The sequence below is a fragment of the Rhodamnia argentea genome, chromosome 5 (assembly GCF_020921035.1).
Source record: "Rhodamnia argentea isolate NSW1041297 chromosome 5, ASM2092103v1, whole genome shotgun sequence".
In the NCBI taxonomy this organism is placed as follows: Eukaryota; Viridiplantae; Streptophyta; class Magnoliopsida; order Myrtales; family Myrtaceae; genus Rhodamnia; species Rhodamnia argentea.
This window is the reverse complement of record NC_063154.1, coordinates 1,861,279-1,884,450: the sequence shown is the minus strand read 5'-3', so window position 1 is coordinate 1,884,450 and position 23,172 is coordinate 1,861,279. Positions and strand designations below refer to the sequence as shown.

General features: G+C 39.8%; 2 protein-coding genes across 2 annotated transcripts; one reads left to right on the top strand and one right to left on the bottom strand.

The window, feature by feature from the left end:
• Positions 1-83: 83 nt before the first annotated feature.
• LOC115743676 (potassium transporter 2-like) lies at positions 84-4,542 on the bottom strand. The gene is made up of 9 exons (XM_030678571.2): positions 4,136-4,542; positions 3,728-3,959; positions 3,395-3,640; positions 3,242-3,295; positions 2,494-2,754; positions 2,229-2,281; positions 2,015-2,132; positions 1,541-1,795; positions 84-1,405 (listed from the first exon to the last, which is right to left on the bottom strand). The coding sequence occupies exons 1-9, from the start codon at positions 4,172-4,174 to the stop codon at positions 282-284; spliced, it is 2,382 nt and encodes a 793-aa protein (XP_030534431.1). The 5' UTR covers positions 4,175-4,542; the 3' UTR covers positions 84-281.
• Positions 4,543-18,476: 13,934 nt separating this feature from the next.
• Positions 18,477-19,137, top strand: LOC115743719. Its single transcript, XM_030678640.2, has one exon. The coding sequence runs from the start codon at positions 18,585-18,587 to the stop codon at positions 18,978-18,980; it is 396 nt and encodes a 131-aa protein (XP_030534500.1). The 5' UTR covers positions 18,477-18,584; the 3' UTR covers positions 18,981-19,137.
• The last annotated feature ends 4,035 nt before the right edge of the window (positions 19,138-23,172 follow it).

Genomic DNA, 23,172 nt, shown 5'->3' with positions numbered 1-23,172 from the left:
AACTTATGTTTCAAGCAATTGTTTTCAAGCTTGAGTTTTGAAGGAGCTTGCAAAAGACATTCAGGTCTGTTAATGTGCATATCTACGGTCCGAAACTCTCCAATGTTATTTCTTTCTGGATTAGTACAGTCCAAGAGTTCTCCTCTATAATATAAGAACTCGTGTACTAACTTGTTAACCACTAGCTGTTTCTTTAACTCTCTTTTGAAAATGTTTCCTAGAATGTATTAGTCCATACGAGAAACTGCTAGAGTTGATTAGTACATATAAGAGGGTATTTCTTACACAACATATACCATCCCAACCTCAAGGAGAGACACTGGTGGCACTTTCAGTGCGACATCTGGTCCCCTGCAATTTCTCCTCAGAAAATTGTAGCCGAAGTTGATGGCCAGCCTTTTCAGAATAGATGATCCTTGTTTCGCTTTAACGTGCGACTGTCCAAGTATGAACGCAGTCCCAGATTGCCGAGCTGCTAACAGATCGCCCAGTTCTTCCCGCATCTGCTTCGCCATCTCAGTCCTTGAATCGGCCTCGGATACATCATCGAGGGCAAATCTCACGTGCTTGTTCACAACACCCACGGTTTCCATTTCTATGACATCAGCTAAACTTTCTGTGCTTGGAATGCCAAGAGACACACTTGCAGGCTCCAGGCTTTCTCCAATCTCGTAGTCTGGGGCTCCGGTGATGGAAATCTTCCCTATCACTGCCAATCTACACTCGCTCGACGTAGATCCAGTGGAACTAGGACAATCATCCTCGACGCAAGAACCAATTGCATTTCTTTGAGTCCAGTCCAAGTGTATGAACTCAGCAAGTCTGTCAACCAGCTCAGCTTCAAAAGAATCCACATCCTGGTGGACATCTCGGTAGCCATACCGGACGATGCATCGGTAGGAACGGTGTGAAGAGGGCCCCACGCGGCTGACAAGATACCGCTCGGCAGGCGGCACATGAGGCACAGGCACTGACTTTAGGCACACGAAGACGAGAATGCGGTGGAACGCTGGGAGGTTGGTGACAAAGCGGGAGAAGTTGGCGGGAATTCCTGAGATGAGATCGGTGAAAACTACACCTATTCCGGGGACTCGAGCGATTCCCAAACTCGGACCCAAGGCTAGAAGCCACTCTAGCGAAACCTTGTTGTGGAGATCAAATTCGTACTTTTTAATGGAGGCATAATGCCAAACAAACATGGTGGCCATGAGGAAGAGCGCTAAGAGGATGGGAAGCCATGCGCCCTCGGCAAACTTGGTCAGTGATGCCGAGAAGTAGAACAGCTCGATTGAGCCGAAAAAGAGTAGAAAGCAGAGAGACAGAATGGGAGGTTTGTGCCAACAGAGTATTATGACCAAGGATGTGAGGCATGTGGTCACCAGCATTACTGTCATTAACGCCAGACCTGCATTGTCGAGAAAGTAGTTCGACACGATTTGAACGAGGAGTTAGCTAAGGTCAGGTTTAGTTTTGCCAGGGCCTAAAACAATTTGACGAAGCAATTTTCGGCACGGATGGAGGCATGCAAGCCGTGATTTACCTGAAGCATTTCCCATGTGCTTTATGTCTCTAAATCCAATGGTCACAGCAATGCAGAGGATCATGAGCATCCAGTTGATCTCAGGGATATAAATCTGCCCATGGATGTTGTCCGAAGTGTGGACGACTTTGACTCTCGGGAAACAACCGAGCGATTGACTTTGGTTTATGATGGAGAACGTCCCGCTGATGATCGCTTGGCTTCCCACGACAGAGGCAAGAATGGCTACTACAAGAACAGGCCATCTGACACTTTCTGCAGATAAATTTGTGTCATTTAAGCTTATACATCTTTTAACAGTAGAATGGACGGTCTAAATAGATCAATACAATGAGCATTCATGCCACTTTCTTGACAGAATCATGACTAGTTTGATAGAAAAATGAATACTCTGTTCAAATCAAGTACCTGCACACAAGCTTATTCTACAGTCTGGTAAAAAACTCTACTTCAGAAGAAGAGGGAGGGCTATACCTGGAACTGAGAGGTAGAAACTGATTTGGTTTCGGGTGTCATGATGCTTGGAGAGGTAAGCAGCCTGACCCATGTATGCCAATATGAGAGCTGGATAAACTAGAAAGGTGAAGGCAATCTGCAACCAGAATAAATATGAACTGTGACTTCTTTGGCAAAATCGAACATTTCCCAAGCAAAAGATTGATGTGGACTGATAATAGCAGATGAGAACCTGAATTGCTGTGTATGAGAAGTGACCGAGATCAGCAAACATAGCTTCAGATCCTGCATAAAATTAACCAATTTCCATCATCCGATGGTCATAGACACAAAGTGAACCGAGCTTTTAAGTCCCTAGATACTAGAAAACTGGCAGTTCAATGTCAAAAATAAGGAACATCAAATCGTACAAGTATCATGAAACAAATTTAAGAATCGAAACCGTGCCTTTGCCAGTAAAAACACATGTTATATCTGGCCAAAAGAAAAAAGACTACCTGTTATGCACAATAAGACTCCTCCCAGAGACATCCACCCGCCCATCCTGGTCTTCCTCAAGAACTTGTACATGTAATAAGGAGAAAGCGCCTTATAGACGTGTGGGTTCCAGTGCAGAATGTTGTACAAGCCAAGGGCACTAATGCACAGCAACCAGGTCAACACGACTGGTGCAAATAAGAACCCGATTCGATGCGTTCCATAGTGTTGAAGAGCAAATAGACTGACCAGTATGAAACAAGTAATAGGAACGACGGCATCTGCACAATAAAGGGAATTGATTTACAAAACCAGACAGAAAAATGTAGCCACTAATCCTCTTTCTAAAGTACGCAACATCAGCTGACGATGCAAAGAAGAGAGAGAATGGAACAACTGAGAATTAACTGCAGATGCTTGCTCCACTAATAAGATTATTTGTAAGGGACGTAATCTGATTAGAGCCCAGAATTTGAAAACTGTAGAAGACCTTGCCATGGCATCAGTGAGAAACAACTTCCGAGGTAAATGGTCACTGTTTTTAGGCTGGGAACACATGTAGACATGGCCAAGAACATGCGTAGTCGAAACAATGCCAGGGGTGTTCAACTACAAGTATGCTTTTACAAATTTCCCAAAAGATGTAACATGTAAGTTCTGTTTAATTAATGCTTGAGGAAGATGCTGTATTCTGATGCTTGCACATGTTATGTGCAAGCTGAGGATATGCAAACTCCGTAAATAATATGTAAGCTGAGAATGCCTTACACTGATGGTGCTCCCTGGACATGGATAACTCAAGGCCAGAAACAGCGGAGAAGACTACACCGGAAAACAAAAACGTAAGAAAAAAGAAAGATTTCAATTCTTATTCCTGTGTCTAGCATTAAACTTTATCAACATAAAAAAGAAATAGCTGACCAGAGATGGCTGGAGTGAGTAGCCCGTCTCCAATGACCATACAAGTTCCAAGGAGGACCAAGATCAACAAAGCCGTGCGCAAGCGTTTGTGCCTCTCCAGCAAAATTTTCAATTTCGAGCTGTTCTTATTCTCCGGAGGATGCTCTAGTTTATAAGTGGAGAGCTCCTCATCAGCAATCTGACTGTTTGGTAGAAGGCTGACCTTGGCATGTCTACATATCAATGAATACAGGGCAAAAGTACCCCCTGGAAGACATACCATTGCCGTTGCACATATAAGAAATCCAGAAATATCAGTTAATCGAGAATTATCGCAATGTCCTAACTGCTTACCCTCGCCATTATCGTCGGCTCGAAGAACTATGAACACATACTTGACCAAGGGAACTAAAGTGAGCGTCCAGAAGACGAATGAAAGAACGCCGTATATCTCTTCATTGGTTTCCGAGTGTTGAATGTCTTCTGCAAACGTGCTCTTGTAAACATACAATGGGGATATGCTCAGGTCGCCGTACACCACACCAAGGCTTTGATAAGCTAACAGCATTATTGTCTTCCAGGACTCCTGGAAATTTCTCTCAGAAAGCACCAATATCAGAATTCTCCGACCAACATTCATAGTAAACTAAAGAGTTGTTAATTGTAATCTGTAAGTTTTACAGAATCAACATGGCATTATAGCATTCGAAATCCATAGTCCACCCCCCATGTCATTTGCAAGAGAAAAGTAAACAGACCAACCTTGGAAGATTTCCAGCAATTCCCATAATCAAGATCCATGCTTGTCAAGCTCAAGCTCTTCAATCTTCAGTACGCAATGCTTTATGTGGACTAATACACTTAGCTGCGGATCTGCACTAGATCTTCCTGGAGGATGATGCACTCATCCAGAATAAGACCATCCCAGAGTAGGACTGTGGTTGAAATGCAGAAGCCATTCATGTCTCACCCATCTTTTCTCTCACGGATAGAGGCCAAAAAATTCAAAAGCAGATCAAATTTGTTCACCTATAAGGACACCCAGATGAGGCTCATAAAGACTGCAAATTAAGAAACCAGGCCACAGCCACAACAGTCACCGAACAATGTTAAAAACAAATAAAATAAGCAAAATAATTTAAACTCAACTGCATTAGAAACTTTGAAAGAAAAAAACTGCATTAGAAACACTCGGTGCAAGTCTCATAAATGCAATAGGGCCCTCATTCAATCCTGTTTCAGTACTTGTCCAGATTCTTGCTCTTTTTCTCTCAATGCTCATAGAAACCGACGTGACACGTGTAGACGCGGCCACATGATGATCATTCGACGCACAAGAAAGTCAAAGGTAGGAAAGCAAAGAGCAATGGCGAACCAAACTTTGACAGTCCAATGCATGTTTTTTTATTTTTTTGGGGGGGGCCCTTTCTGCAGAGTTAAAATGTTCACAGGCAGAACAGGACGATTTGGGTGAAACTGAAGGAATGAACCCAGAAACGCAGTATCATCACGCGATGCGGTTTTCGAACAACATTTCCATTTGGATGAAACTGAAGGAATGAATCACCACCAACTAGCGGACGGCAACCCAAATGAAGCTGATTTTTGGGGGGGATAAATTGAAAACCGCCCACTTTCTCACTCCGTGCGCATGTTGTTTTTGCTTATTTGGTTTCATCTTTATCTTATTGACTTTTCGTAGATTCTTGCCGACCCATTATCGAGATCTTCCTCTTTTCCAGACGCAATAATGATCATTCAAATCCCACCAACCGAGTGGCCATTTCATTTCATTTTCGCTCGCCCAAAACGGGCTGAATGACTGGTTGACTGGTGGTTTTTGGTAGTGGGGCTGGTCGATTACTTGAGCAAGAGCAAAGCAAACATGGCCAAACACAAAAGAAGATGAAAGTGAGCGCAAATTTTGATTTCAGGCTAAGCGAAAGAAAAAGATCACAGCTTTAAGGACATAGCAAGACAAGTCCCTCGAGGAAAAGCAGACCCACTACGAATTAAAGAATTACGAAGAAAAATTGGAAATTTTCAACCTATGGGTACTGTTTGTATGGACGGGGCCATGTGACTTGTAATGCCATTCAGAAAGCCCGTGACCACAGAACATGGTGCTGCAGCTGCTGCTTCCGCCAAAAGCAGAAGGGAGCAGTTTTCTGTCAAGTCCTTGGACGGGGACATTGCTTCTGTTTCTGGCCACGTTGTCCTTTTCCAATTTCCGATGAGTTGTCCTTTTTCGCCTCATCCTCCATCACATGGCCTTGATCTCCAAGACAGCGACATTCATTCTGATCCAGCGAACACGAAGGAAAAGCCACATTCGCAACTCATTTCCAGGAATTCAATGCCATGATGAGCCAAAAAGACTAATGAAAAAGGATTTTAAGTTCCATCCACCCGATATGTAGCAAGTCAATAACTGATGTTGAGGGTGCCATTTCTCAGCCGCTCAAGAGTTAGATCCGCATCGCCGCCACGACTTTCACTGAGTTCATCAAAGCTAACATATTTGTACCGATATCCACAATCTTATCCACATTGCATACTGCTAACCTCTTGCATAATGCTATTTTTCTTAACAATGGGCCGTGAGAACGATGACTCGGGAGGATGTTGCGCAGCTGCCGACGCGCGTCTTGTTCCTTCTACTGGGCATTTTACCCCGATCCAAAAGGTTCTAGGAGCTCGCCGCAGATCGTTACGCGACATGGGTCGGCCCGTACCCTCTTCTCAAGAGAATGAGCAAAGAGAAAAAGGATATCTTTCTGGATGAACTTCAAGATGAGAATAATGAATTATATATATATTATCTTGTGGCCTTGTGGGTACATCTCTCTCTTGAAAAAGAGAGGAAAGCTGAGAATCTGTGGCGACAGAGATCGTGGGGAAGATGCCGATCTGGATTCGGAGTGATAGGAGTTCGATAAAGCAGATGTCTTAGCGGGACTTTAGCCCTTTTCTTTAGTCATAATGTTACGTGATTGATTCCGGCAAAAGCGGGATTCAGAGGAAAAAACGGAGTTCTGATTCTAGCACTCCTTTCCGCATCAACTACTCATTTCGTAGACTGGAATTTGATAGACTCAGCATCACTCTGTATCGGAGCCGCGAATATGGGCCTATGGCCCATTTTCTTACTCATATTTTGTACAATTGGGTTATATATAGATTGTAAGTTTTTAAAAGGCCAAGTGAAAATGGATCCAAAAAGTTAAAGTTGGATTTGATGGCTTAAAAATGGGTCGCACAGTCGGATCCATTTTCGACCCATCTAAAAAATTAAGTGAGTTTGACTTGACTTGGGTCACAAGTATATTGATTTGTATTTTATGTATTTTAAAAAGAAAGAAAATTAAAATTACAAAATGTAAAAACTATTCAAGAAGTGGACCGCCGCCGCCGACTGCCACCCATCATCTGCTGCTGGTCGCCGTTTCCGGTAGCCACAGAAAAACGAAAATAAAATAAAATAATTAAAAAATACATTTTTTAAAATTTATTTAATTTTTTACATAAAAATAAAATTACAAAGTTTTCCATAGATTTGTATTGCATGAAATTATTTTAATAATATCATTTTTCTCAACAAGTTCTAAAAAACAAATATTCCATGATTTTGTTTAATTTAGAAGTGTTTAAGTAATACAGATAGAGTGCGGGTTGTGTCGAGCATGAGTCATTATGTTTTTACTTATGAAAATGGGTCAAAACGAGTTAAATGAGTCAATATATGTCGGACCATAGTCGACCCGAGCCAACCACCCGTTGACACCTCTACTCTGTACCTTAATATTGGATCATCGCAAACTTATCATGGGATACGGGTGAACCAAACGGGTCTATAGACCCCGACAAGCAACCAGGGTATCTATGTAGCTTATCCCGAACCACCGAATGAGATCGAGAGAGTGCCGTGACAGCGGGGAGTCGAACCTTGCACCCGATAAATCAATGTTAGAGCGACTTCCATAGCACTCATAATAACTTTTTACATATGAAAGTGCCTTTTGTCCAAATGCTTCTGCAGACGGAAATTAGCCCCCATCAATGAGGGGCTTAAACGACACAGATTAAGTGGGCCTTTTATGTTGGGCCCGGTCCAATTAAGTCGCGGCCCATTATTGGGAGAACTACGAGAACCGGTTGAGTGGTGTGAGTGACAGTGTGACGTCAGTGATTGCAAGTCTCTTTTTGGTGGGGAAATTGGAATAGGGTTTTTCCCATTCAAATAACATTTCCACATGCTTATAAAGTTTGGGGCACCTAAGAATTTACACAGGATCAAGAAATTGCCGATTTGCACGGTGTTTAATATGCCGCACCATGGTGGTGACATAGGTTCAAGGACCTATTATTTGAATGTTTATAAGGACTGAAACTATTTTTAGTGTCCAATTGAATCACTTTTCGATTGATTGCTCCTGTTGGAACGGCGGAGATTTTATAAAAATATCTACTCGTATAAAAAGAAAGGTTTCAATGTACATATAGAACACCGTGTGTCGATAGCATGAACAATCTTTTAGTGACTTCTCCGTCCTTTGACTACATCTAGTGGTTTTTCATTTGGAGAGGGACAACAAGGTGTCGATTTTCCCTAATCACTCCTAATCCACAACATTTTAAGATATAGAATTGGCCAATAAATCCTTTTCCATTCAATTTTTGTTTTGGTCGAAATCCTTTTCCATTCATAGAAGGGTTTAAAATCACAACTTACTGTTTCTTTCAAGAACAATTATTACTCTTTCCTAAGTCGCAACATTGTTAATTTAATCATAACTTGTAATTTTCTAAGACACTGTTTTTTTTTTTTGGTCATTTCTTAATCTTGCTCTGTCATCCACAATTAGAGCAAAATTTTCCTTCCAAGTTCAGATTCCATTTCTCTTGGGAAATCCACATATGAACTCTCCCTTATCCCTGTCCATCTGTTTTATGAATTATTAAATGTCATTTGATGCAAATGTGAACATGAAACTGTTGTAGTTTTATTTAGATTCAACTCAACATTTGCGAAGAAAAGAAACATTCAAATCTTGCAGTTATTTTTTAAGCAGCGACCTCCTACATGACGTACTCGTTCTATTTTAAAGTAACAAAATGATAAATTAGCTTATAAGAATGAACATAAGAAAGAATGGACCAGTCATTGGTAATAAGTTTCGATTTGTTTTGTAGTGATATAAATCAAGGTGATCGGTCTGTCCGGTTCTTAGATCTCACCTAGGAATCGGGAATCGGACCAAGAGGACCGATTCCCAAACCGATCGATTCAATGAAAACCGATGGAATATTATGGTGATGCACCGAATTTCAAGAACCAAATTACATTTTATTTGAGTATTTTCAACTTCCTTTAAAGTCAAGTCTTTCCTCTTTACCTTAAAAAAAAATCAAAATACATCAAAAATTGTTTGAGCATGACCTCACTTAACAAATACTACACTTCACCTTAGCCAAAAGGCCGAGAAAGCTGTGCTTTAGGCAGTTGCATGGCTTGGCTTTTATTCGCCACCTCTCCTACAGTCTCTGTGTGGCTCTGTGTGGCCGTTCAATGTGGGACTCTTGGCTTGAGGTGCTCGCATGGAAGGTTGGACATAACAACAGAGACAAGCCAAGAGTCCCACGTCGAAGGCGTTTGTATGGAAGGCTAGATACAACGACAGAGACAATCCAGACACGCCAAGAGTCTCACATCAAATGGGCAAGGAGGGAGGTTGTTGATAAAAGCAAAGCCATACGCCTGCCTAAGGCATTCCTTTCTCGATCTTGTGGCTAAATAATTACATCACAACATTGAGAAGTATCCTTAATAACTAAGAGTTTAAATGATTTATTTACAAAAAAGATCAAGAAATAAAATTAAAACCTTTAAAGAAAAATAATCGATCCGGTCCGGTCTGTCCCGGCAAGCGGTTCTACCCTTAGAATCGAGAACCGATCTGAAAGTCACCAATTCCGATTTAATGGAACCGGAACGGCCCCCGCGGGAACATGAGGTTGGTTCCTTTTGCTTACCCCTAGAAATAAAGGAGGCCATGTTCTCGTCTCCTACTCATTAAGTAAAGTACGATTGTGGTTAGCTTATTCAAGGCGAGTATGATTGTGGTTAGCTTATTCAAGGCTCCCTCTCAAGTTTGTTGGAAAAATTTTTAGTCTAGGTTTGAATCCCAATCGCAAGTCGATATAAAAAAAAAATAAAATCCTCGAGCTGTGTTTGGTCATCTGAATTTTTAGACAGAATAGGATTGGATATGAAATGCGGGGATTTTGCTATATCATATCCATTGTTTGGTGAATAAAATCGGATATTTTCACATACTATTTTATCTATTGTCCTAAAAATTACACAAACAGAGATGGTAATAACATCTCATTACACTATTGCCTACTTCATTTTTTTTTTTTTGGCTTATTTTTTCACTATTTTTCCTTTTCTTTTTAACTTATTTATTTAATTATTTTTATTTTTAATTTTAATTTTTTATATTAGAAATCATATATTATATTCTAATACTATTTTAATTTTATTAATTCAAGAAAATTGTTATTCGAAAAAAAAAACTTATAATAAGGTAGTTAGAAATCCTATCCACCTCTATCCCACCTCTTCCTTAGGATAATTTTATCCTAGCTATATTTCACTTTGTCCAATTATGGGCAAGCACCAAACACATCATGAATTTTATCTCGACTACCAAACGCAGCCTCAATTCATTTGCGAAATGCTTGGATTCGACAAATCTTCGGCCCCGAGTACATTGACTACATGATCGGGTCGCCGGTGAGCTTGACATCATTTCCGACTAGCAAAAGTAAAATGTAAAAATGACAGGGAAAACAACTAGCCGTTGCTACCTTTTTAAGTGCTTAACGTAAGAGTTACGATGCATATGAGATGTTCAATCCGAGTCGTAAAAATACAATCCAACTTAGACAAATTATGTTTTTTTTATTATAGCTATGAACCGGTTTCAAAATCGGTCTTGTTCTCAGAAGGGTCTTTACTTGGAATCGAAAATCGGACCTGTTTAAACCGATTTCAAATATTTGAAATCGGGAATTGGACACGTAACCGGATTGGTTTTTCAGACGGTCCGGTTCCGGTTTTACACCCATTGTTGACGCATGAATACGGCAGAGAGACATGGCTTTGCCACTTTGGTGTGCTTGACCCGGTTTAGTGGAGGGTCTACAACGCGGGCGTCGTTCAGTGGACGAGTCCAAGGTGGGCCCCGTCTGTCCACTTCCTTCTTTCCTTAAGAGTCAAATTTCTTAACGTCTTACGTTACTCTTTCTTCATTCCCCCCCACTCTCACTCCTCCCCCCACGCGCCCTCTTTAGTCTTTTCCACCACCTCGCCCTATTCTCAATTTTCATTATGATTTGAATAATGCAATTGAAAGTGCTTAAGTCAAGTAATAAACCATAAGTTCTTCAAAATGTAGGGAATGTTTTACGACTCTCAATGCTTTTTATAATGCGTGAAAACGTCCCGATACCTTGCAAATACGTGTTTGTATGTGTCTTTATATAATTGATATTGGGGTTAGTTGCACAAACACCATGAAATTGAAAATAAAAACAAGAAAGAAAAATCGAGACACGAGATTTATCTTGATTCACCTTTAAACTGGAGTTACGTCCAGCAGAAGATGTCATTATAATCAGCACATTGCACATCTCTGTTATATATATATATATATATATATATATATATCACAAACTATCAATAAAATATGGGTTCAAATTATAAAAATTATCTGATGTCTAGGAAGCTGCTCGCTTGAGACCCCCCACTAGCTCACTGGGAAGTGAGATCTCATGCTTTGCTGTCGAAGGGGCATATAAACTGCACATTCAACATTTAACGAGGATCTCTTTTAAATAACATTAAACAAGAAAGCAATTTGAAATTCTATATTGGCATATATGTTTTGTGAACCACACTGTAAATGCTCAGGGTATGAACGCAGGGATTCATACGCATAATCAAAAAAATTTGAGGCTCGGATGTGAAAGTTAACAGTTAAACATAAGAGTTGGGAAATATAGAGGGAAAATGAGACCAATCGCAGGATTTAAAACCCTTTTGGTCCTACGCGCAATTGCTTAGGTGACCCCGCGCCACCGCCGAGAGCGCGTGGAGCTCCCGCATGTGTCAACCGTTGACGTCTTCTTCCGAGCCAAATAGAATAGAACGGGGTTCGTCTCCCTCTCCTCCTTTAAGAAAGACCAAAAACCTGCCTTCGTCCTCACAGCAAACATTCCCCCCATCTTCGGATCACTCTCTCTCTCTCTCTTCAGATTTTGCTTCATCGAGTGCATTCAAACGAAGAGCTTTCCAATGGCAGTTTCATGCAAATCCCAGATCTTTCTCATGATCATGCTCACAGTTTGGCAAGTTCTTTCGGTTGCATCAGCTGCCAGGCCCTTGAACCGCATCTTTCCTCTGCCAACTTCATCCGGTCACGAGCCGGCCTCTGCCTTGAATCTCGGTCTTCCCTGCCGCGACGACGCGGCCGAGACCATTGCGATCCCTGCCGGCCACGTGACTGAGCTCGGCATGATTGTGTCTGGCGAGGAGACGGGTGGTTCAAGGTCGAGCTCCAGCTTGACAGCTTGGGGTCATTCGATGAGAAGAGGACGGTCGAGAACATTCGGACCCATGTTCTTGAATTTCCTTCCTAAAGGGTCTACGCCGCCTTCCGGACCCAGTAAAGGAACCGACAGTCTCAAGAACTAGCACTCTTTGGCTACACAAAACCACCCTCGATAGATAGATTTTTCTTCCAACTTTTTCTTTTTGGCTTTCCATTTGAATCATACGTAATGACAGGGCAGAAACAGACGGTTTTTGCTGATATACAAGTTATACAATAAAAGCAGCTTATTCAGAGGATAATCAGTTTTTAGTTTTGACTTCTCCAGTGTTTTTCTCAGTGCTGATGCTTTGCTTGTGCCTTGTGCCTCTATGATTTTGTTCTTCTCTCCCTCTTGGAGAGCAGACATGACATGTTTAGTTCTCGAAGACCAACGAGGCTAGGTGTGTTGTTTTCCTTGCAAGGACTTCTGCTTCTGCATGACGCTCTTTTAAAACATCTTTGTTTCGCTGTTAAATGTCTTGCAAGTAGTATTGACATGTTAAAAAAAGGCAAATCGACCTGTCATATCTCAAAATGATCGAGAAATTATTACATGATCTATACATGATATGGACTAACATCGGCCATAAGCATTAATTAGATGGATTCACCTTCAGAACTACATGATCAATCGATCGTCTATATGGTCTATATGGGCTTGGTCTATATGACCATGAATATGGCTCAATACCAAAAAAAAAACTTCAACTTTAGTATTTGTGACAATTATGTCAAACAAAAAAATATTTGTCTCATAAAAAATCTCTAACTTTTATTTTTATCCCAATTCTACCTTAAACTTTTACTTTTGTCCCAATTTTACCACCGTTAGCCTTTCGTCCATAATCACTATTAGTTAATCCTACGTGGCATTTTCACGTTGTTAATGAATTACATTTTAGCAAAGCTGACATGAAAAAATTATCGAACTTCTCTTTTGTTATTTGTTTTTCCTATATATTGCCGGGAGATATAGAGTCGCTCAAAATAGCACTTTTCATTCTCTTCGGTACTCAACAGCCCAAAGAACGGCTAAACATGGAAATATTTGGACGAACGATCTAAATTCTTGTCATCTCTAAAACCTATTGTTTTTAGATTTTGAAGATTCATTGGTAAGTTCGGCGAGAAAAGTCGAGCCACGTAGGATTAACTAATAGCGATTATGGATGGAAGGCTAAATGTGGTAGAATTGGGATAAAAATAAAAGTTTGGGGTAGAATTGGGACTAAAAAAAAGTTTCGCATATAATTGGGATGGATGCTAAAGTTGAATTTTTTTGGGTATTAGACCGGTAGAATTGGGATAAAAGTCAAAGTTTGAGGTTTTTTTGTGAAAAAAAATGGATATAATTATCATAAATGATAAAGTTGGAGGTTTTTTCGAGTGTTAGGCCTACGAATAAACACATTCATACCAAGTTATTAGTAATTTAAAATTTTGATGCCCTTGACGAAATTTACTAATCGCAGTCGCTCTTAAGTCCAAGAGTCAGATCACGAGTTTCATGGCTTTGCTAAATCGATCTATTGAATAAAAACGCATACCTTGATAACAGATTGGATAATGCCAAAAAAAAAAAACTCTTCTTAAATAGAAAACTGCTAGCCTGACAGTTTGACTGTCGGTTATTTCTGACCATATGACCTCTCAATCAATGAGTGTTTTATGCAAAACATGGGGTGATGATGCGTGAGTCTACGGTTGAAATTGTATCATCCTTGATAATACTGTTAGAGAAGCATTTCCCTTTTATATATCTCATCTGTTAAAGGGCTCTCCTAAATCCAAGATTCGAATCACAAGTTTTGCGGTTTTGCTGAGTTGATCTATTGAGGGGAAAAAAATGCATCCGTTGATGAAATTTGGATAATGTCAAAAACATAATCTTTTTAACTGTCTTCATACCAAGTTTTTTTTTTTTGGTCATTTCTTAATCTTACTCTCTCATCCAAAATTAGAGCAAAATTTTCTTTCCATGTTCAGATTCCATTTCTCTTAGGAAATCCACATATGAACTCTCCCTTATCCTGTCCATCTGTTCTATGAATTAGTAAATGTCATTTGATGCAAATGTGAACATAAAACTGTTGTAGTTTTATTTGGATTCAATTCAACATTTACAAAGAATTCAAATCTTGTAGTTATTTGTCATCATGTCAAATTACATTCAAGCAACGACCTCCTACATAACGTACTCGTTCTATTTTAAAGTAACGAAAGGATAAATTAGCTTATAAAAATGAACATAAGAAAGAATGGACCAGTCATTGGTAATAAGCTTCGTTTTGTTTTATAGTGATGTAAATCAAGGGTGGTCAGTCGGTCTGGTTCCTAGGTCTCATCTAGGAATCGGGAATCGAATGAGTAGGACCGGTTTCCAAACCAACTTATCCTAGGACTGGATTGATCCAATGGAAACCGATGGAAGACTGCGGTGATGCACCGAATTTCAAGAACCAAGTTACATTTTATTTGAGCATTTTCGACTTTCTTTAAAGTTAAGTCTTTTCTTTTAACCTTCAAAAAAATCAAGACACTTCAAAAATTGTTTGAGCATGACCTCACTCAACAAATACAACTCTTGATCTTAGCCAAAAGGCCGAGAAAGGTGTGCTTTGGGCAGTCGCATGGCTTGGCTTTTATTCACCACCTCTCTTACAATCTCTACGTGGCCGTTCGATATAGAACTCCTGGCTTAAGGCCCCCATCTCTTACAATCTCTATGTGGCCGTTCCATGTGGGACTCTTGGCTTGAGGCGTTCACTTGGAAGGCTGGATATAACAACAGAGACTAGCCGAGAGTCCCACGTTGAAGGAGTTCGTATAGAAGGCTGGACACAACAACAGAGACAATCCAGACATGCCAAGAGTCTCACATCGAATGGGCAGGGAGAGACCGCCGTAAAAGAGGGTGTGAATAAAAGCCAAGCCATGTGCCTGCCCAAAGCATTCCTTTCTCAATCTTTGGCTAAATAATTACGTCATGACATTGAGAAGTATCCTTAATAACTAAGGCTGCGTTTGGTCGTCCGTATAAAACTCGGGATATGATATGTTTTATCCTATCCCGTGTTTGGTAGGTGTCCCGGATAGTATAATGTCGGATATAGGGGGGATATAACCCGGATAAAAAAATCCTAGGGGAGGGGGTAGGATAAGGTCGGATAAGATTTCTTTTATCCGTCATATAAAAGCTAACTTTCTTGTCTCATTTGTTTCTATTTTCATTTTATTTTATTTTTTACAAAGAGGTTTGAAAATCTAATAAAATGTGTACATTTTCAATTTTTTTTTTTTGTATGAGAACATTATTTTTATAGTAATAAGATCGGAATATTTCATAGCATCACATAGGGCATAAATGTCATTTATATTGATATACGGTTTCTACCAAATGCGGGATATGATAGGATATGAGAATATCCAACTTTAAATCCGTAGTTCACTAAATGATAGATAGGATATGGCCAAATCCCTAGATTTCTTATCCTATCATATTCAATCCTATTCTGACCAGAAATCCCGACGACCAAACGCAGCCTAAGAGTTTAAGTGATTTCCTTACAAAAAAAAAATCAAGAAATAAAATTGAAACCTTTAAAGAAAAATAATCAATCCAGTCCGGTCTGTCCCGGTGAGCGGTTCCACCTTTAGAATCGGGAACCGGACTGAAAATTACCAATTCTAATTTAATGGAATCAGATCGGCGCCTGCGAGAACATGAGGGGAGGCTATGTTCTCTTCTCCTTCTCATTAAGTAAAGTATGATTGTGGTTAGCTTATTCAAGGCTCCCTCTCAAGTTTCTTGGAAAAGTTTGAGTCTAGGTTTGAATCCCAATCACACGTCGATATAAGAAAAAAAAAAACCCTCAATCCATTTGCGAAATGTCTGGATTCGACAAATCTCCGGCCCCGGGTACATTGACGACATGACAAGGTTGTGCTGGCGAGCTTGACATCATTTCCGACAAGCAAACGTAAAATGTAAAAATGACAGAGAAAACAAATAGCCGTTGCTACCTTTTTAAGTGCTTAAACATAAGAGTTGCTAGGCATGTGAGATATTCAATCTGAGCCGTAAAAATGCAATCCATCCAGAGACATGCGCGTCTAAGGTTGAAGACCTCATCGTCATTACAGTTGCATGGACGATAATAAATGTCCAGAATACGAATTAGTTAGATATCCGTTGGCTGGCGACGTGATTTCAGTTTGGGGGGGAAAAGAAAAGAACAAAATGAGTAATCCTCTTTCGATCGCTATTATCCCAAGCCAATGGACATGTTAATTAGGGATAATCGGTTCTTGGGTAGGTAGGTTCCAAACCTAGAACCCGAAACCTACCTTATTATAACCGATTCTCAGTTTTTGGAGCATAGAATCTACCCAGTTTTTATGGAACCGGCTCTAGAACCTACCTTGTCTTTCCGATCCAATTTTAGGGTCTACTCGAGAACATTTTTTTTCCTTTCCTTTTTGTGATTTCATTTAATACAACATAATAATACGAGCAACAAAGCGGTTCAAAGTAAAATATGGTCAACATAAATTCCTATCCGCCAAACAGGTGATCATGCATAACTATAAACAATGAATAATAATAATTTCAAACGCGTAATCTAATTAAAACATAAATTATAAAACTTTGTTCCCAATTCATCAAAATAAATTTTTAAACCTATACTTCATTCATCCCTAAAAATATTGCTCCAAGGAATAGAGAGAGGCGATAAAGAATGGAGAAAAAACAAATGAGGTGAGACAAAGTTAAGCTTAACTTAGAGAAATTATGTCTTTTTATTGTAGCTACGAACCGGTTCCAAAACCGATCTGGTTTCTCGGATGGATCTTTACTTATAATCGAAAACCGGACTCGTTCAAACCGATTCCAAAAATTTGAAATCGAGAAGCGGACATATTCACGTTGGAATCGAGAACCGAATTGGTTTTTTAGGCAGTTCGGTTCCGGTTCAATTCGATCCGGTTGCACACCCCTAACTTGTCGATGCATCAATACGGCAGGGAGAGAGGTATGGCTTTGGTGTGCTTGACCCGGTTTAGTGGCGGGTCTACAACGCGGGCGTCGTTCAGTGGACGAGTCCAAGGTGGGCCCCATCTGTCCACTTCCTTCGTTCCTTGAGAGTCAAATTTCTTGACGTCTTACGTTACTCTTTCTTCATTCCCCAACTCTCCCCCCTCCCCCCCACGCGCCCTCTTTAGTTTTTTCTGTTCCACCACCTTGCCGTATTCTCAATTTTCATAATGATTTGAATAATGCAGTTGAAAGTGCTAAAGTCAAGTAATAAACCATAAGTTCTTCAAAATGTAGGGAATGCTTTCGACTCTCAATGCTTTTTATAATGCATGGAAACGTCCCGATATCTTACAAATACATGTATGTATGTATGTGTCTTTATATAATTAATGTTGGGGTTAGTCGCATAAACATAGGGAAATTGAAAATAAGGATGAAAAAGAGAAATCGAGACACGGGAATTGTCTTGATTCACCTTTAAACTAGAGTTACATCCAACAGAAAATATCATTATAATCAGCACCTTGCACCTCTTTGTTAGAACTCTCAATTACAAGATTTTTGCTCCAGGGTGGAATTGATGATACGGGTTTTGTGAGAGCAGGAGAAAAGATTTTTGCTCTAGGGTTAAGTTTAGTTCATGTGATTAACTTTCGATAAAAAGAAAAAAAAATCTTTGTCAGACAATATAACAACGCAGAGGAACAATACAAGTAAACAAATTACATGCACAGACGCCAGTTTTTCATTCAATGTATTAGTTAGTTCTATTTTACATAATTCCTCGGCTCATCTTCTCTCGAGTTGCAAGACCACAATGTTACATGCCAGCCGATTATCTCGTATTACTCATGTAGTTTACCTTTGCATTTTTATTTGGTGAATAACCAAATTCCAATTGAACTGAAATATGGGTTAAAATTATAAAAACTTTATGGTATCTAGGGAGCTGCTCGCTTAAGACCCCAGTTACCTCATCGGGAAGTGAGATCCCGTGCTTTGCTGTAGAAAGGGAGTATGAAACGCACATTCAACATTTGACGAGAATCTCTTTTAAATAACATTTAACAAGAAAACGATTTGAAATTCTATATGGACATATATATTTTGTGAACCGCACCGTAAATGCTCAGGGTATGAACGCAGGGATTCATGCACATAATCAAAAAATTTGAGGCTCCGATGTGAAAGTTAACAGTTAAGCATAAGAGTTGGGAAATATAGAGGGAAGATGAGACCAATCGCAGGATTTAAAACCCTTTGGTCCCACGCGCAATTGCTTAGGTGACCGCGCCACCACCGAGAGCGCGTGGAGCATCCGCGGGTGTCAACCGTTGACATCTTCTTCCGAGCCAAATAGAATAAAACGGGTTTGTCTCCATCTCCTCCTTTAAGAACGACCAAACCTTCCTTCGTCCTCACAGCAAACACTTCCCCCCCATCTTCGGATCTCTCTCTCTCTCTCTCTTCAGATTTTACTTCTTCGTGTGTATGCAAAACAAAGAGCTTTTCAATGGCAGCCTCATGCAAATCCCAGATCCTTCTCGTGATCATGCTCACAATTTGGCAAGCTCTTTCCGTTGCATCAGCTGCCAGGCCCTTGAATCGCATCGTTCCGCCGCCAACTTCACCTGATCCTGAGCCGGCCTCCGCCTTGTATCTCGCTCTTCCCCGCCGCGGCGACGCAGTCGAGGCTGTCGTGATCCCTGCCGGCCTCGTGACTGAGCTCGGCATAATTGTCCCCGGTGAGGAGATGGGTTCGAGGTCGATCTCCAGCCCTACAGCTTCCGGTCTTCCGAGAAGAGGAGGAGGGTCCAGAACATTCGGACCCATGTTCTTGAATTTCCTTCCTAAAGGGTCTCCGCCGCCTTCCGGACCCAGTAAAGGCACCAACAGTCTCAAGAACTAGCACTCTTTGGTTACAGAAAACCACCCTCAATAGATTGATTTTTCTTCCAACTTTTTCTTTTTTTGCTTTCCATTTGAATTCTACATAATGACCCGGACAGAGACAGATGGTTTTGCTGTTTTAGAAGTTTTATAGAATGAAGCAGATTATTCAGACGGTAATCAGTTTTTGGTTGTCCTTCTCGGGTGTTCTTCTCAGTACTGATCTTTCCCTGTGCCTCTATGATTTCGTTCTTCTCTCCCTCTGGGAGAGTAGACATGGCATGTTTAGTTCTCGAAGACTAACGAGGCTAGGTGTGTTGTTCTTCTTGCAAGGACTTCTGCTTCTGCATGACACTCTTTTCTAACATCTTTGTTTTGCAGTTAAATGTCTTGCAATTACTATCGACATATTAAAAAAGGCAAATCGACCTGTCATGCATCAAAATGATCGAGAAGTTATTACATGATCTATGCATGATGTGGACTAATATCGACTGAAGCATTAATTAGGTGGATTCACCTTTCATAATCAATCAATCGTCTATATGGGCCTAGTCTATAGGATCGATGGACTGTTATGAATAGACACATCCATACTAAGTTATTAGTAATTTAAAACTTCAATGTCCCTAACGAAATTTATCAATCACGGTCACTCTTAAGTCCAAAATTCAGATCACGAGTTTTATGATTTGGTTAAATCAATCTATTGAATACGCATACCTTGATGACAGATTAGATAATACTAAAAACAGAAACTTGTTTTACATAGAAAACTACTAGCCTGACAGTCTGAGCATCGGTTATTTCTAACCCTACGATCTCCCAATCAATGAGTGTTTTATGAAAAAACGCGGTGATGGTGTAAGTCTATGATTGAAATTGTACCGTTCCTAATAGTACTGTCGGGGAAGAATTTCCCCTTTATATGTCTCATCTATTAAAGGGATCTCCTAAATTCAAGATTCAAGTCACAAGTTTTGCGGTTTTGCTAAGTTGATCTATTGAGGGGAAAAAAACACATCCGTTAATGACAATTTGGATAAATGAGGTTAGCGCATTAGCTCATAATAGTAAGATAATCGAAGAATATTCAGTCAGCAGTAACAAGATAAACATAGAGGAGAATTACGTGAAATATGTTGATATACGATAGATTATGCACGACGAGGTGATCTTAGTTATTATTCTACGAGTGTTTCGTCGGAATTGCTCTGCGACAAAATATCTTTCACCGAAATTTGTTATTCGACTTTTAAATGTGATAAGGGATTATGTAATGATTTTGGGCAAGAGAGTTCTTGATAGTCAGAAAAATCAACAAGCAAAATTTGTACAGAATCCGATAAAATTACACAAATATTGTTTTGACCAGAGTTCGACTTAATGGTGAAAATCTACAAGTACAAATCCAAAGGAATCGATACAGGTGAGATTGAAAGAAAGTGCACAAACGTTATCCAAATCAGAGTTTGACTCGATGGAGTGGTCCGGCAAGCACAATTCCTTTCAAAGGTAACGAACCAACATACCCAAAATAGTGTCAGAGTTTGACTCGATGACAAGGTTTTGAATACGTTTCGATAATGCACTAGAGTTTGACTTGATGGCACAATATCCGGGATAAAAATAAACGCCCGAGTTTGACTCGACGATGAGAATTTGAAAGCTACAGTTAAGAAAAATAAATGTAGTGCGATAAATAAAGATAAGATAAATTTGTTGATTTGTTCGGGGTTTTCTCTATGGTTGCCTGGTGGTATTTATAATAGTTGAGGTGGTAACTGCTTTTTAGCAGGTATACTCATGTTCCCCACATTTCACAGATTCCTTGACCTGTTATTAAGGATTCATTTTGCTTCAGAAACTGCTCGTCCACCGTGGAATTCAAGGAGACTGTTTTTGCATCCTTCGGTGCCCTTAAAACACCTTGAATCTGGCGGGATGGCTTCTTGCTAGAGCTCAAATTTGATGATTTCACCAATTAGCGTCTATCGACACTGTCACGTGCTTTGCATGAGACTTTTCATTCCCTATCGAAACGCCTATTCTTCATGTGTGTATCACGTGTATCAATTCTCCATGCGTTCTACCTAGGTATTGACTCCTCATGTGCTTTGCATGTGTGTTGACCTCTCACGTGCTCCGCACGTATATTGATCTCCCACGCGTGCAGCGCATGCAGCACGTGCCTCAACGGACGAGTTATTTTGAGTGTCAACAACGAGCAAATATGTCATTGAACTTATTATATTTACTAAACACAATCTAGACCGCCGAGACTCACATGAAATCCACCATCACGAACGATCCAAATTCAGTTTAATACGCATGCTGCACGGATATGATAATTTCGCATTATCCTATAGCAATGTACATTAGGTAGCTCTCCGAATACTCTATAATTAATCGGCCAAATTGTAGAAAAACTTTGGTTGACCACATGGCGAGCTCAGAAATTTTTTTTCTCCCCAGGTGGCGTGCCAGTCTAGAATGAGAGGGACATGTTTGGTAGAATTTATATTATCGCTTTCCATGTTTTCTAGCTCGTGAAGGTTGAGAAATCAGTCCGATTCCATCTTATCCCGGCCGCCGGACTCTTGACTTTTGAGTCCCGACTTTGAGTTTGAGCATTGCACCAACCGCTTTTTGTTTTGGGAAAAATTTCAAGATAAAAAAAAATATTTTTTGAATAATCATTTTTCTGAAAATGTATTTTCTCATTTTCAAGTTAGAAAATTCATTTTTCAAACTTTAAGCATGCATAATTTCTTCGATCACAAATGATTTTCAATAGACCGATCATTTTCCTCAAACAAAAAGCGTGAAAGTTCAAGAAGCTTATTCTTGAAAAATCTTTTCACCCAAACAAAAACACCCTAAATTTAATATGGTATTGATTGTTTAGATATAGGGTTAAGCTCCCAATGCAGGTATCTTGGCAATAAAGGAGGATTTTGAAAGGGGGTCATTATATCGATAAATCCGAGTTCCGATGGTAGGAATAACTCCATCAATTTATTCGTCGCATTGCACATCCGATCGCTCGACCTCCATTTACGGGTGTTCATTTTACACGGTAATCGTACTTTTTCGTTTTCATGGAGCTTGTGAGAAGTAGAAATGGGAAGTAGAAGTGGTAATCAAAAAGCTTAAATCGAGATAAGATCAACAACTTTTTTTTTTTTTGGTCGAAAAGATCAACAATTGATTAGCTTCCTTTTATCTTATCTCACATTTGTGTACCGTGTAGGTTCCCAGGAATGGGGCCACCTTTTCCGATTTCACGTGTTTATCCTCGAGATTAGATTATGCTTTGTTGTCTTTATGTCATTGGTGAGGCGGCCCGTTCTTGACCTTGTGGGACCTACCACACATCCACCATAGCCCTGATCTCAACAATTAATCACCAATCAAATACTTTTTCCGTGGAAAAAAATTAAAGCGATGACATTTTCCTTAAAATAACTGCCAGCATCGCTTAAAAAAATAAATAAAAGAAAAATAATTTACATCGTCCACGAAAATTTTTAAATATAAATTATTATTGATAATGAAAATATTTTTTTATTAACTATCAGTTAAGTTTTCGTTATCGGGGGGTAATATTTTTAAATTATTTATTTGTAACGAAATAAACATAGTCATAATCGGCTTAATTCGCTTCTCTTCTCCCATCATTCCTGTCAAATTGATTGCAATTTGCAAATCCCAATCCTCTTACGTATCTTCGTTATGTCCCTCAATTAGGACTTTCCTCACGGAAGCAGATATTCTTTCCATCTCACCCTCGATCACTTTCAACTATCATTGCTATCGAACTATCATCGCTCTTCTGTGGAAGAAAGGGTGGTTGCTTGCTGGTTACTCCCACCGTAAAACATTGAGAATAAAGGGAAGAAAAATCGAATCATTTGACGAAAGTGAGGCTCCATCGCACCTAACTTTTGGAATTTAGTCTAAACACTACATTTTTCTCAAGGGAAGAAACCTCCCGGTTAAAAGATAAAAAGATAAGTGTCTGACCGAAAAAGAGAAGAGGAAAAATAAAGTACATTTGTTCCTTGTGTTAAAATTTACGATGTTTCATCTCGAGTGCTTTCGACATTCTTCGTGCTAATCTCGTATTTCGTTTGTTCCATGCATAACTTAATAATGGGTGTACTTTTTAATAGCAATGAAGCTCGAACAATATCATTTAGATGTTTTTT